Source organism: Electrona antarctica (assembly GCF_951216825.1).
Source record: "Electrona antarctica genome assembly, contig: scaffold_84, whole genome shotgun sequence".
In the NCBI taxonomy this organism is placed as follows: Eukaryota; Metazoa; Chordata; class Actinopteri; order Myctophiformes; family Myctophidae; genus Electrona; species Electrona antarctica.
In genome coordinates this window covers 213,440-229,665 of record NW_027637919.1, presented here as the reverse complement: position 1 = coordinate 229,665, position 16,226 = coordinate 213,440, and the positions used below count along the sequence as shown (strand labels likewise).

Below are 16,226 nucleotides of genomic sequence, written 5' to 3'. Positions count from 1 at the left end.
CGACGGGTGGTTAATAGTACCCGTGTCTTCCGCATTGTTCAATAAAAAGCGTTTTAATCCGATCGGTGACCATTTTATCAGAGTTATAATGCACCAACCGATAGGGGCGCATGGCCATAAACTGATTAAACAGCTTTTTATTGAACAATACGGAAGATACCGGTACTTATTCCCGCCCTAGCAGAATTGTAACATCTATGGTCCTGGGGTGAGCACTTTATATTTGTAATCGGAACATTTGTGTAGGCGTAAGGACTGTAAATGGAGAATGTGCGTAAAACACTTCAGTCCAGGCCAGGGCTACCATGAGCTCACAGCGCGCTGCGACGCGTTGTTTGTAGATTTTTTGTTTATGCTGGGGTCCTGGGGTTTAAGTGGTTTATAGTCAGAGTATCCTTATCTAATTATACTATATTGCAGCGTCAAGTTGCACAAGCATATTAACCACCACTGAAATCGGACATCGATCTCTCTCTCCCTCCATGTTACTCAGTGTTTACTCGCCTGGTAGAGACACTCTATAGTTATGATCAATTAAACTTAACATAATATCAAAAACCAACAGCCATTAAGTAATCAATAATGTTTATAGAACACATTGTAGTGAATTCTAAGTAGTTTAGAGACAGTTGGAACTTGGCACGGAGCCATCTTGTGCGGTCGAAACGAATGGTGGTGGTAGTCTACTTGGAATTCACTAAAACATGTTCTATAAACATCATTGATGAATTAATGGCTTTTTAAAATGTATATATTATGATAAGTTTCAGTGATCATATCTATAGAAAAGTGTCTCTTACCATATAGCGAATATATCAGTCCATTGTGTTGTGCTGGATCATGCCCATGCAGTCAAGGAAAACATTACAATCGGCCTCTAGCTTGTTTCATTTTCTAAAGTAGCGTTCCTTGTCGAGTGGCAACAAGGATCTGTGCCTGTGATCTGGCAAGCCATGACGCCTACTTTTAAATTAGTAGTATTTAAAGCATCTGTGTTTGAAAACCCAACACTCCACTGTTTATTCCGGTTGGGAGAACTCTGAACTTTCCCCCGGCTCCACCCCCCAGCTATATTGACGCCCCTGATGACAAAAGTCTGTGTCGGTGTATATATCACGTGTGTCATTGCAGCTACAGATTATTTACCTTTGCATCCGGAAGTTGAACCCAGCCCCGCTTCAATGTGTAGCTTTGTAGCTTTCGCAGCAGCCACAAACGTCAGATGCATCTTTGTATCTTCATGCTGGCTTCCATTGACAATGAATGGTAGACTGTATCTGCTTGCATCTTCCCGTGTGAACGCAGCATTACCAGACCTGTGTGTGGCACAGGTCACAGGTTGGTATAAAGGTGCGTTCAGACTTGAATATCTATATTCGCCTCGGTTCGTCCCGTTAGTGTTGCGCCAGGTCGCGCCGCTCCCGTTCGCGCAACTATCGTCTTTGCATTGACTTTGTATGTAATCGCGCCGCTCTAACCATCCAAGTCTGAACGCAGCTTAAGGCTCCAATCCTCATACCAGTAAGACACCTGAGGGCGAGAAGCGCACTGGCCATATATGGAGCGTGTCTTGAGTGTACAGGGTGTAATGAGGTCAAATCAGCAGACTGCTGGGCCAGTGCTGTCGCTTTGGCATGGGATCAACTTTGACCTGCACAATGAAAAACAGGACAAGGGTTCATGGCCATGGCCAGGGCCATATATAGCGTGTCTTGGAGACGTGACTAGACGTGATATCACAATGTCCGACCATATATGGGGACATTCCCGTATATGGGCTTAATATCCCTGAGGATGTCATAGTGATTACACGAGACCTGGGCTCAATATATGGGGGCTTTCCCCATGTATGGGGATTTTGAGTGACAAAATGTATGGGGATTCTGAGTGACAAAAAAACGCAAGATTTCATAGTTTAACATATGTGCTTAATATCAGGGATCTCCGGGCTTAATTGCGACAGCAGGTCGCATTTACTATGATATGATACCTTATTTACTATCATCTCTGATGATGTCATAGTGATGTCACAAGACCTGGGCATATATAGTGCCCAGGATTGTGAGTGACAAATTGAGTGACAGATTGTGAGTGACATGACGTGACAAAAAACGCAAGGTCTCATAGTTATAACTGCGACCTTCGGTCGCAACAAATCTAATCCAATTCTGCCAATTCTGCCACTGTGTCAGAGAAACCTATTTCATTTACTCAGCTATTTAATATGTTGTTGTTTATTGAATTACTTGTGGTAATTAAGCGTTGTTTAATGGAAAAACATTGTTTCTCAGGTGAAATCTGCCCCCCCCCCCCCCCCACCCCCCAAAGAATGAAATTAAATATAATAGAAAATACTGCGTCAACAGTAAGATAGATCAACAAGCTATATGCTACTATATAATTGGCGAAATTGGCATATAATAATATATGCTAATGCTAATCTATGCTAATGCTAATTAGCATATGAATTAATTAGCTAATTAATTCATGCTAATCTAGCATTAGCATGTTAGCACTAGCATGTTATCATGCACGTTATCATTAGCATGTTAGCACTAGCATGTTATCATGCACGTTATCATTAGCATGTTAGCACTAGCACTAGCATGTTAGCACTAGCATGTTAGCATTAGCATGTTAGCATTATTATGTTAGCATTATCATGCTAGCATGTTAGCATGTTGGCATTAGCATGTTAGCACATTAGCACATGTTAGCATTAGCATGTTAGCATGTTAGCATTAGCTTGTTAGCATGTTAGCATTAGCATGTTAGCATTAGCATGTTAGCACTAGCATGTTATCATGCACGTTATCATTAGCATGTTAGCACTAGCATGTTAGCACTAGCATGTTATCATGCATGCTAGCATTAGCATGTTAGCATGCATGTTAGCACTAGCATGTTATCATGCATGCTAGCATTAGCATGTTAGCATTATTATGTTAGCATTATCATGCTAGCATGTTGGCATTAGCATGTTAGCATTAGCATGTTAGCATGATAGCACTAGCATGTTAGCATGATAGCACTAGCATGTTAGCACTAGCATGTTACCATGTTAGCATGTTAGATAGTATGTTAGCATTAGCATGCTAGCATGTTAGCATGTTAGCATTAGCATGTTTGCATGGTAATGTTAGCATGTTAGCATTGGCATGTTAGCACTAGCATGTTAGCATTAGCATGTTAACATTAGCATGTTAGCACATTAGCACATGTTAGCATTATCATGTTAGCATGTTAGCATTATAATTTTTGCCTTAGCATGTTAGCATCAGCATGTTAGAATTAGCATGTCAACATGCTAACATGCATGCTAACATGCAGCCAATATTATATTACCATTATCATTGATGTGTATGATTTGACGTACTTTGCTCCACAGGTGGACTTGGCTGAGTGTTCCATCCGACCAGATCCTGTGTCTTTTCCCCGTGACTTCTCAGATGCGATGGATGCTGCCGTCCGATCCCATGTTTCCAGCTATGTGGGTCGCCCAGCTATTCCATGTGGCAGCGAGGTAATTTGGATGCAATGTTTATGTTGACATTGAAGCGTTTTAAAAAGTTTCTCTCCCTTTCTGACCCAGATAAATTGGTAAAATCTAAGAATGTTTATACTGTCCAAGAGGCGCTATGTCAAATGGTGATGAAACGGTTTGTGTGCTCTTGCTTACATCAGATGTCCCCTGTTGAACGTCGGGAGAAGAGTGCGGTGAGGCAGAGTCAGCAGCCTGTGCAGTCAGTGAGGGCAAGCATCTGTCAAGCGGACATAACCTACATCAACCCCTATAAGCCTTGGCTAGGCAAGTTGAACAGTCAGTGCACCTGCATGGCGCTCACCTTTCTGGCTTTCCACACTGATGGAGTGCGTTTCGACACATCCTCCCTTGACAAAGTGCTTTATCAGGGAGATGATCTCTACAAAGACAATATACGCCACCTTTTTGTGGAAAACCATGAAGCAAAGCTTACGTTCAGGAATCTGACCATAGAGGAGATGCCAAAACAGGTTGTCGTTGAGAGCAATTTCTACAGTGTCAATATGTGGTATGTGAAAGTTGGTTATGTGAACCCATCAGCCAAACACCACACTAACATACCTAAGGATATGCTGTTTCTGGAGCAGGAACTGAAGTGCCTGTCGCAAGAGGTCACCCGTGCTTTCCTGATTGTAAGTCCCGAATGCTTTGCAGTGTTCCGTGACACATCAGGACGTTATGGCGTTTTTGACTCCCATTCGAGATCTGCGACAGGTTTGCCGATGCCTGAAGGAAAAGCTATTCTACTGACGTTCCAAGATCTGAGTGGTTTGGTCCGCCACTTTGACATGCTTTTCAAAGAGCGTTCTCCTTTAGCGCGGTATGAGTTTGTGCCTGTTTCATTTGACCATCACTCCAGCGACGCTCCTGGACCGTCAACAAATGTGACACGTGCGCAAGCTCCTGCAACAATCGACCATGGCTCCAGCGAGATTGCTGCAACGTCAACAAGTGTGACAAGCACACCAGCTACTGCAGCAATCGACCATGTCTCCAGCAAGACTCCTGCACCGTCAACACATGTGACAATTAGAGCAGCAGTACCAACAGTGCGGAGCAACAGGTGGCATGCAAAGCAGGGTCTGCAGCGAGCGCCACAATTGGTGAGTGCCACTATGTGTCAAGGTGACATACGCACCAATCCTGAGTCAGAGAGGTCAAACACTCAGTGCACCTGCATGGCTCTCACCTTTCTTGCCTACCACAATGAGGGAGTTGGTTTTGACACGGCCTGCCTTGACAAAGTGCTTGTCCAGGGAGATGTTCTCTACGAAGACACAATACAGCATCTGCATTTGGACAATACGCATCAGTCAGATCTCTTGACCATGGAGCAGTTGCCAAATCGGGTCTTCGGCGAGAACAGTGTTTACACCGTTCGCATGGACATGTCAGACCTGAAAGTTGGTCCCTTGAACAAAACAAAAGGAAAGAATTACTCCCTTGCCAAACAGCTGCAGTGCCTGTCAAATGATCTCACCCATGCAGTGTTGATGGTTCATCCTGAATGCTTTGCAGTGTTTCGGGACAGATCAGGACGCTACGGATTGTTTGATTCACACTCAAGAAATGACTGGGGTATGCCAATATCTGGAGGAAAAGCAATTATGTTGACTTTCCAAAACGTGACTGACTTGGCCTGCCACTTGCGCCTGGTCCTCAAAGGCCGTCCTACTCATGCGTCATATGAGCTCTTGCCTGTTGTCTTTGAAATTGACCAGACACCAGTGGCACCACCTCACAGTGTGCCCTCCCTTGACCACGGCTCCAGTGAGGCACCAGCGGCACCACCTCACAGTGTGCCCTTCTTTGACCACGGCTCCAGTGAGACTCCAGCATATCATCTTTACAAACTAAATAAAGAAAGGCGAATAAAGAATCAGCGGAAACTTGTGCAGAAACAACATGAGTACAAGAATGAATCCAGGACCACACGCTGGCTCACTGATGCTGGATTCCGTGAAACACATAAAGCCTTCATGAAAAACTATTGGAAAAAGAGATGGAACACTGATCCTGTTTTCCAGCAGAAGCAGAAAAATAGATGGCGCACTGATGCTGATTTTCGTGAAAAACGGCAGCAGAAGCAGACAAATAGATGGCGCACTGATGCTGATTTTCGTGAAAAACGGCAGCAGAAGCAGACAAATAGATGGCGCACTGATGCTGATTTTCGTGAAAAACGGCAGCAGAAGCAGACAAATAGATGGCGCACTGATGCTGATTTTCGTGAATCACACAAAAAGAAGCAGAACAACAGATGGAGCACCGATGCTGTTTTCCGTGAATCACACAAACGGAAGCAGAACAACAGATGGAGCACCGATGCTGTTTTCCGTGAATCACACAAACAGAAGAAAAACAACAGATGGAGCACCGATGCTGTTTTCCGTGAATCACACAAACAGAAGCAGAACAACAGATGGAGCACCGATGCTGTTTTCCGTGAATCACGCAAACAGAAGCACCATCAAAGATATCACAATGAAGCTGAATTCAGGCGGCGCCATATACAACGGTGCACCAAGAACAAGATGGAGAGACTCGCAGCAGATACTATACTCCGTATCCACCACAAGTTGCAGTGTGCTATGAGACTAAAGAGGAAATCCATACATATTGCAAACCGCCAGTCTCTACGTGAAATGGAAGCTCTTATGAAAGTTCACATGTCGAAATTCCGAGAACGGATTAAATTAGGGCCTACATTTGTGTGTACGGTGTGCCACAGAGTTTTGTTCGGCAATCAGGTCCTATGGTGCAACAGGGCAAAGTACCTCAAATTAAACCCACACCTGGTAACTGCTTGCTTGACAGCCAAGTATGTGCACATATGTGACTGTGAATGCTCAGCCCCGTGTGACGTTGCAAATGAGAGAAAACAGGAGTATATCTGCTACAGCTGTGACGACAACCTAACAAAAGGGAGGATGCCATGCATAGCAGCTGCTAATAAGCTGGAACCAGCACCCATTCCCCTAGAGCTGCAACTGTTGAATTACCTGGAAAGGCAGCTAATCGCAAAGTACATACCCTTTGCTAAAATTATTTCGTTGCCGAAAGGACGGCAAAGGGCAGTGCATGGTCCAGTTGTGTGTGTACCGTCGGAAGTGGAAGCCACGGTGAATGCTCTGCCGAGGTCCAGACATGAAGACCAGCTGTTGCAGGTTAAGCTGAAGCGGAACATCAAGTACAAGGGATATCAGCACTTCCACACGGTGAACATGACAGATGTGCTGGCGGCACTGAGGAAACTGAAAGTGACTCATCCGGAATACCGTGACATAGTCATTAATGATAATGCCACGTTTGACCGCCTCCAGGATGAACTGTCAGTCGATGAGGAAGATGCGCAAGAGGCTGTGTCACCTGTTGCTGACACAACAGGTGAACAGCCGTCTAGCGAACAGCAGTCTAGCGAACAGGAGGAACTTAGACCCGGTCTGATCTTTGACTCTTGCATGCAGCCTCCTGACATCGCACAGGAAATCCTATCGTACGGTGAGGGGGTATTCAGCATCGCTCCAGCCCAAGGAAACAGACCTGTGGGTATTTTCACCGTCCCCAAGCTTGAAAGCATGGCCTTTCCCGTGCAGTTCTCAACCGGAGAGAATACATTAGATGAGGTCAGAGACATCAAATTGTCCCCAAGTAGGTACTTCAATGCGAGGCTCCTTTCTGTCGATACCCGCTTTGCCACCGACCAAACCTACCTCTTCTTTGCGCAGTTTGTGACAGAAACGCAGCAGGCTACCAACAGCATGTCCATCCAGACGCGGAAGGGGAAAAGATATACCAGGGACGGAAGAACGCTGTCAAACAAAATGCTTCAGGACAAAAACGAGGTAGTGAAGCTCGTCCGTAACAGGGATGCGACGCGCTTCATGCAGCCCCTCAGAGGCACTCCGGCGTTCTGGAGCAGAGCGCTTAAAGATCTCCACGCTATGTGCAGACAGCTCGGAAAGCCCAACTGGTTCATCACATTGAGTGCCGCGGAGATGAGGTGGCCAGAAGTCATTAAGGCCATCAAAGCACAACAAGGTGAACAAGGGGACTTCTCAGAGCTAGACTGGGTTGCAAAATGCGACATTCTCCGGAGCAACCCTGTCACTCTCATGCGATTGTTTGAAAAGAGAGTGGACGCAGCCGTCGCTTTTTTGCTGTCGCCTGCACATCCAGTCGGTAAAGTGGAGGATTACTTCTATCGCGTGGAGTTCCAGGCTCGTGGTAGCCCTCACATACACATGATGGTTTGGGTCAAGAATGCACCAGATGCTGAGGATCCTGGTGTTGACGACTTCATAAACAAGTACGTCAGTTGCAGGATGCCTGACCAGTATGCAGACCCCGAGCTCCACAAAATCGTGTCTGAAGTTCAAGTTCACAGCCGGAACCACTCCAGGTCATGCAAGAAAGGAAATGTGACTTGTCGATTTGGGTTCCCCAAACTACCCATGGACGAAACTATCATCGCACTTCCTCGTCTCCTGTCCTCAGATGATGACGATGACGGTCAGAAAGACAACAGCGGCAGTGGCCAGAAAGCTAAAGGCAAAAGGCGAAAAGGCTCGCGGAAAGAGACATTGAAACAAAAGGAGGCCAAGGAAAAGCTGGCACCACTGAGAGACATGCTCAATGACCCTGAAGCCTCATTCAGGGATTTGCCAGAACTGCTCAAGAAATGCAACCTTACTCGGGGGCGGTATCTGCAATTTGTCTTTGACCTTAGCACTGTACCGCAAGTTCACCTGAGGCGTCATCCTGATGAGTGCTGGATAAATGCGTACAATCCCCATCTGCTGCGAGTGTGGGACGCCAACATGGACATCCAGTATATACTAGACGATGCATCTTGTGCCCAGTACATGATGGCTTACGTGGCGAAACCGGAACACGAGATGTCCGAGCTCCTCAGCGCAGTCGTTGCGGACGCGCGCAAGTCTAATCCGGACGCCAAAGAAATGGATGAAATGAAGCACATCATGCACACATACGTTCAGCACAGAGAGGTCAGCGCTCAGGAGTCTGTCGCACGTGTATGCAGTCTCCCGCTTAAAAAGTGCACGCGTCAGGTCATTTTCCTACAGACTGATGAGGATGGCCTGAGAATGAGTCAGCCCATGAGTAAACTGAAGGAGATGGACCCAGACGCAGAAGATGTGTGGATGTCAGGCATTCCCGAGAAGTACTTGAACAGACCAGACGAGCCGGAGTTCGAATACATGTGTCTTGCTGAGTTTGCGTCCGAATACAGGGTTCTGGCCAGCACAAGCAAATTGCAGAACGCACTGCCCCTGCAGAACGACATGGGGTATGTTCAGAAAAGGACCAACCTTGAAAGAGTCGCCGTTATTCGCTTCACTCGATTCTCCGAGCAGAAAAACAAGGAGAAGTACTACAGAGGGATGCTGAAACTGTACTTTCCACACAGAGCAGACAGGGAACTGAAAGGCGAGACCCATGCCACGTATGAGCAGTTCTACGAACATGATCTTGCCAGGACAAGGATTGGATTCCGCGTCCGTGTGAAGGAGATTGTGGATAAGAACAAGGACTTATATGAAGGGCGGGGGAGAATTGTGGATCAGGTACTGGACACGCTTGCGGAAGAAGGAGCAGTTTTCAATGCGTGGAACACTTTTGCGCCAGAGGTAGAGCTCGACCGTTTGGAGTGCATCAGCCTTCGGAAACCCAGCGATCCCCACGAGCGACAAGAGCGAGACGACGTTCCCGAATACCAAGTCCATCCCGACGCCAGTAAAGCGATGCCAGTGATCGATGCTCCCGAATTGAGCCCGGACTATGTCAGGAGCATGTACCGGAGCCTCAACGAAACGCAAGCGTCCATCTTCTACACCGTGCGTCAATGGTGTTTGAAGCGCGTCTTGCGTGACGACCCTGAGCCCTTTCTTTATTTCATCTCTGGGGGTGCTGGCTGTGGCAAATCCCATGTCATCAAGTGCATTTATCAGGAGGGTACCAAGATTCTCCGCCAACTGCCCAGTTATCGCAACGAAGCAGACATGACCCAGCCCTTGGTGCTGCTGTCAGCGTTTACCGGCACTGCGGCTTTCAACATCAATGGACGAACCCTGCACTCCTTGCTGAAGCTGCCGAGAAGTTTGAAGGAACAGTATGTTTCACTTGGAAATGCACTGGACGACGTGAGAGGGGTATTGGCCCACGCCGAGATCTTGATCATTGATGAGATATCCATGGTCTCCCAGGAGCTCTTTAACTTTGTCAACTTGCGATTGCAGCAGATCAAGGGCAACAGGAAACCCTTTGGTGGCATGTCTGTCCTCGCAGTTGGAGACTTCTACCAGCTGCCACCCGTTGGTAATAGCAAAGCGCTCTGCATTGTCAACGAGGCTGTGCCAGGTGTCTGGGCAGATTTTCAGATGGTCGACCTTACCGAGATCATGCGTCAGAAAGATGATCTCATTTTCGCCGAACTCTTGAACAGGCTGAGAGTAAAGGGGAAGGCGGACGCTCTGAGTGCCCACGACAGTTGTCTGCTCGCACAGGCTGTGGCTGAAAGCAAAGACTGCCCACGTGATGTCCTTCATATCTTTGCGACAAACAAGGAGGTCGATGCCCACAACGATGTGGTCATCACCGAGCTCGGCACCCAGATTTCCACGATTCAAGCTCAAGATTATCGGAAGTACGGAAACTCCGAAGACATGACGCCGCTGGTCTGTCCCTTCAGAGGCAACTCGAGGGAGTTGCCGTCAACCTTCCAAGCTGCTGAAGGAGCGCGAGTCATGGTCATCAGGAATCTAGACGTTGAAGATGGGATGGTAAACGGGACCTTTGGAACAATAGCCAACATTGTCACAACCACTGCAAACGGGCAGACCGTTGTGGATTTGCTTGGCCTCCAACTGGACAATCCCACGGCAGGTCGGACGTTCCGCAGGAAGATTCAAGGGCCAACTGATGACCTGGTGTACATCGAAAGGTTTGAGGAGAGACTGACCAAATCAACGGTGGTGCGACGGCAGTTTCCCATCAAACTTGCCTTTGGGTGTACAGCCCACAAAGTGCAAGGCATGACCATGGATTATGCAGTGGTGTCTCTGAAGCACATCTTTCAACCCGGAATGGCCTATGTCGCCCTGAGCCGAACAACCTCCCTTCAAGGGCTCAAAATCACAGACTTCAACGAGAAGAAGATTTATGCCAACCCAGACATAAAGGCGGCAATGGAGAGCATGACTCGTGCTTCGTTCCAAATGACGAGACCACTGTTGCACTTTGTCAAGTCAGCAGACAACATCGGCCCGACGTTGACCATCGTGCATCACAACGCACAGGGGCTAATGTCGCACATTGGGGACGTGAAAGCGCACCACGAATTCAGACACGCCGATGTGTTGTGCATGACAGAGACCCATTTGACTGGATCCTCCGTTCCCCCTGGCATCGAGCTGGAGGGATACCATGTGTTTGCACGCAACAGACACGTGTCGTACACCAACACTAAGGACATTGCTACAGAAAGGGGAGGTGGAGTCGCGGTCTACTACAGAAGTAGTCTTCTAGCAGACGCCCGGAGGGCCGTTCACAATGTCACCGATCTCGAGTTTGCAGTCGTCAGAGTTGAGGCCCCAGTCAAAGCGCTCATAGCCACTGTCTACAGACCCCCCAAATACAGGAAAAGCGCCTTTTGTCTCAACCTTGGCCGCCTCTTGGAATCCTTGGCCTTGATGGACTGCCAGCCTGTTGTTGTCTGTGGAGACTTCAATGAGGACCTGCTCAAGACGGACCGGAAACTAGTTAAGGAGGAGTTTGAGTCCAAAGGCTACAGCCAGCTGATCTCCACTGCAACAACCGAAAATAATACCCTGATTGATCACATCTACATATCACAACCAGGGTATTGCCTTCAGTCGGGTGTACTGCACACATACTACAGTTATCACGATGCCGTCTACTGCGTGTTGACTTCAAGCCGGCCATCAGCATGCTAAATGACCCATCCGCCTCGCCTGTCAGTCACATGCCAGCAAGCCCACCGACAGCCGTCACATGAAAGCCAGCCATCAGCCGTCCATCAGCCTGCCACCGTAAAGCTCAACGACAGCTGAGGAACAAATCGGAAGACCCAAGGGATCTCTAGGTCTCCATCGTCACTCCCAGTCATCCGGGTTCTCCATACATCTGGCCAGTTTGTTCCCCATATTGCCTTTCACCATGCGCTGGCTCATACTACAGTTATCACAATGCCATATACTGCGTGTTGACTTCAAGCCAGCCATCAGCAACCCAAACGACCCATCCGCCAGTCAGTCACATGCCAGCAAGCCCACCCGACAGCCTGTCAGTCACATCACATCACAGCCAGCCATTAACCGTCCATCAGCCTGCCACCGTAAAGCTCAACGACAGCTGAGGAACAAATCGGAAGACCCAAGGGATCTCTAGGTCTCCATCGTCACTCCCAGTCATCCGGGTTCTCCATACATCTGGCCAGTTTGTTCCACATATTGCCTTTCACCATGCGCTGGCTCATACTACAGTTATCACAATGCCATATACTGCGTGTTGACTTCAAGCCAGCCATCAGCATCCCAAACGACCCATCCGCCAGTCAGTCACATGCCAGCAAGCCCACCCGACAGCCTGTCAGTCACATCACAGCCAGCCATTAACCGTCCATCAGCCTGCCACCGTAAAGCTCAACGACAGCTGAGGAACAAATCGGAAGACCCAAGGGATCTCTAGGTCTCCATCGTCACTCCCAGTCATCCGGGTTCTCCATACATCTGGCCAGTTTGTTCCCCATATTGCCTGTCACCATGCGCTGGCTCATACTACAGTTATCACGATGCCGTCTACTGCGTGTTGACTTCAAGCCAGCCATCAGCATCCCAAACGACCCATCCGCCAGTCAGTCACATGCCAGCAAGCCCACCCGACAGCCTGTCAGTCACATCACATCACAGCCAGCCATTAACCGTCCATCAGCCTGCCACCGTAAAGCTCGACGACAGCTGAGGAACAAATCGGAAGACCCAAGGGATCTCTAGGTCTCCATCGTCACTCCCAGTCATCCGGGTTCTCCATACATCTGGCCAGTTTGTTCCCCATATTGCCTGTCACCATGCGCTGGCTCATACTACAGTTATCACGATGCCGTCTACTGCGTGTTGACTTCAAGCCAGCCATCAGCATCCCAAACGACCCATCCGCCAGTCAGTCACATGCCAGCAAGCCCACCCGACAGCCTGTCAGTCACATCACATCACAGCCAGCCATTAACCGTCCATCATCCTGCCACCGTAAAGCTCGACGACAGCTGAGGAACAAATCGGAAGACCCAAGGGATCTCTAGGTCTCCATCGTCACTCCCAGTCATCCGGGTTCTCCATACATCTGGCCAGTTTGTTCCCCATATTGCCTGTCACCATGCGCTGGCTCATACTACAGTTATCACGATGCCGTCTACTGCGTGTTGACTTCAAGCCAGCCATCAGCATCCCAAACGACCCATCCGCCAGTCAGTCACATGCCAGCAAGCCCACCCGACAGCCTGTCAGTCACATCACATCACAGCCAGCCATTAACCGTCCATCAGCCTGCCACCGTAAAGCTCGACGACAGCTGAGGAACAAATCGGAAGACCCAAGGGATCTCTAGGTCTCCATCGTCACTCCCAGTCATCCGGGTTCTCCATACATCTGGCCAGTTTGTTCCCCATATTGCCTGTCACCATGCGCTGGCTCATACTACAGTTATCACGATGCCGTCTACTGCGTGTTGACTTCAAGCCAGCCATCAGCATCCCAAACGACCCATCCGCCAGTCAGTCACATGCCAGCAAGCCCACCCGACAGCCTGTCAGTCACATCACATCACAGCCAGCCATTAACCGTCCATCAGCCTGCCACCGTAAAGCTCGACGACAGCTGAGGAACAAATCGGAAGACCCAAGGGATCTCTAGGTCTCCATCGTCACTCCCAGTCATCCGGGTTCTCCATACATCTGGCCAGTTTGTTCCCCATATTGCCTGTCACCATGCGCTGGCTCATACTACAGTTATCACGATGCCGTCTACTGCGTGTTGACTTCAAGCCAGCCATCAGCATCCCAAACGACCCATCCGCCAGTCAGTCACATGCCAGCAAGCCCACCCGACAGCCTGTCAGTCACATCACATCACAGCCAGCCATTAACCGTCCATCAGCCTGCCACCGTAAAGCTCAACGACAGCTGAGGAACAAATCGGAAGACCCAAGGGATCTCTAGGTCTCCATCGTCACTCCCAGTCATCCGGGTTCTCCATACATCTGGCCAGTTTGTTCCCCATATTGCCTGTCACCATGCGCTGGCTCATACTACAGTTATCACGATGCCGTCTACTGCGTGTTGACTTCAAGCCAGCCATCAGCATCCCAAACGACCCATCCGCCAGTCAGTCACATGCCAGCAAGCCCACCCGACAGCCTGTCAGTCACATCACATCACAGCCAGCCATTAACCGTCCATCATCCTGCCACCGTAAAGCTCGACGACAGCTGAGGAACAAATCGGAAGACCCAAGGGATCTCTAGGTCTCCATCGTCACTCCCAGTCATCCGGGTTCTCCATACATCTGGCCAGTTTGTTCCCCATATTGCCTGTCACCATGCGCTGGCTCATACTACAGTTATCACGATGCCGTCTACTGCGTGTTGACTTCAAGCCAGCCATCAGCATCCCAAACGACCCATCCGCCAGTCAGTCACATGCCAGCAAGCCCACCCGACAGCCTGTCAGTCACATCACAGCCAGCCATTAACCGTCCATCAGCCTGCCACCATAAAGCTCAACGACAGCTGAGGAACAAATCGGAAGACCCAAGGGATCTCTAGGTCTCCATCGTCACTCCCAGTCATCCGGGTTCTCCATACATCTGGCCAGTTTGTTCCCCATATTGCCTGTCACCATGCGCTGGCTCATACTACAGTTATCACGATGCCGTCTACTGCGTGTTGACTTCAAGCCAGCCATCAGCATCCCAAACGACCCATCCGCCAGTCAGTCACATGCCAGCAAGCCCACCCGACAGCCTGTCAGTCACATCACATCACAGCCAGCCATTAACCGTCCATCAGCCTGCCACCGTAAAGCTCGACGACAGCTGAGGAACAAATCGGAAGACCCAAGGGATCTCTAGGTCTCCATCGTCACTCCCAGTCATCCGGGTTCTCCATACATCTGGCCAGTTTGTTCCCCATATTGCCTGTCACCATGCGCTGGCTCATACTACAGTTATCACGATGCCGTCTACTGCGTGTTGACTTCAAGCCAGCCATCAGCATCCCAAACGACCCATCCGCCAGTCAGTCACATGCCAGCAAGCCCACCCGACAGCCTGTCAGTCACATCACATCACAGCCAGCCATTAACCGTCCATCAGCCTGCCACCGTAAAGCTCAACGACAGCTGAGGAACAAATCGGAAGACCCAAGGGATCTCTAGGTCTCCATCGTCACTCCCAGTCATCCGGGTTCTCCATACATCTGGCCAGTTTGTTCCCCATATTGCCTGTCACCATGCGCTGGCTCATACTACAGTTATCACGATGCCGTCTACTGCGTGTTGACTTCAAGCCAGCCATCAGCATCCCAAACGACCCATCCGCCAGTCAGTCACATGCCAGCAAGCCCACCCGACAGCCTGTCAGTCACATCACATCACAGCCAGCCATTAACCGTCCATCATCCTGCCACCGTAAAGCTCGACGACAGCTGAGGAACAAATCGGAAGACCCAAGGGATCTCTAGGTCTCCATCGTCACTCCCAGTCATCCGGGTTCTCCATACATCTGGCCAGTTTGTTCCCCATATTGCCTGTCACCATGCGCTGGCTCATACTACAGTTATCACGATGCCGTCTACTGCGTGTTGACTTCAAGCCAGCCATCAGCATCCCAAACGACCCATCCGCCAGTCAGTCACATGCCAGCAAGCCCACCCGACAGCCTGTCAGTCACATCACAGCCAGCCATTAACCGTCCATCAGCCTGCCACCATAAAGCTCAACGACAGCTGAGGAACAAATCGGAAGACCCAAGGGATCTCTAGGTCTCCATCGTCACTCCCAGTCATCCGGGTTCTCCATACATCTGGCCAGTTTGTTCCCCATATTGCCTGTCACCATGCGCTGGCTCATACTACAGTTATCACGATGCCGTCTACTGCGTGTTGACTTCAAGCCAGCCAATCAGCATGCCAAACGACCCATCCACCTGTCAGTCACATGCCGGCCAGCCATCAGCCTAGCATGCCAAACGACCCATCCGCCTGTCATTCACATGCCAGCAAGCCCTTCCGACAGCCTGTCGCTCACATGACAGCCAGCCATCAGCCTGCCACCGTAAAGCTCAACGACAACTGAGGAACAAATGGGAAGACCCAAGGGATCCCTAGGCCGTCCTCAGATGAGCCCTCCATCGTCACTCCCAGTCATCCGGGTTCTCCATACATCTGGCCAGTTCGTTCCCCATATTGCCTTTCACCATGCGCTGGCTGCACTCTCCGCACACTCCATCAGTTCCTCGCCTTGGATGGTGTCCCCCCCCCCCTTTGGATCTGTCCTGTGTCTCCCGCCATGTTTGTCCTGTGACCATTCCCACCTCCATGTTTGCACCATTCCCACTTCCCTGTGTTTGTCCTGTGTTCGTCCCATGCC

General features: G+C 49.6%; 1 protein-coding gene across 1 annotated transcript in view; it reads left to right on the top strand.

The window, feature by feature from the left end:
- LOC306918571 (uncharacterized protein) overlaps positions 1-16,226 on the top strand; it is a gene marked incomplete at both ends in the record, with an annotated part of 81,582 nt that overhangs the window by 48,902 nt on the left and 16,454 nt on the right. Inside the window, 2 exons of the mRNA XM_079531464.1 lie at positions 3,389-3,523; positions 3,685-11,426. Of these exons, the coding sequence (XP_079387590.1) occupies positions 3,389-3,523; positions 3,685-11,426 (7,877 nt within the window). The remainder of the gene's footprint in view (positions 1-3,388; positions 3,524-3,684; positions 11,427-16,226) is intronic.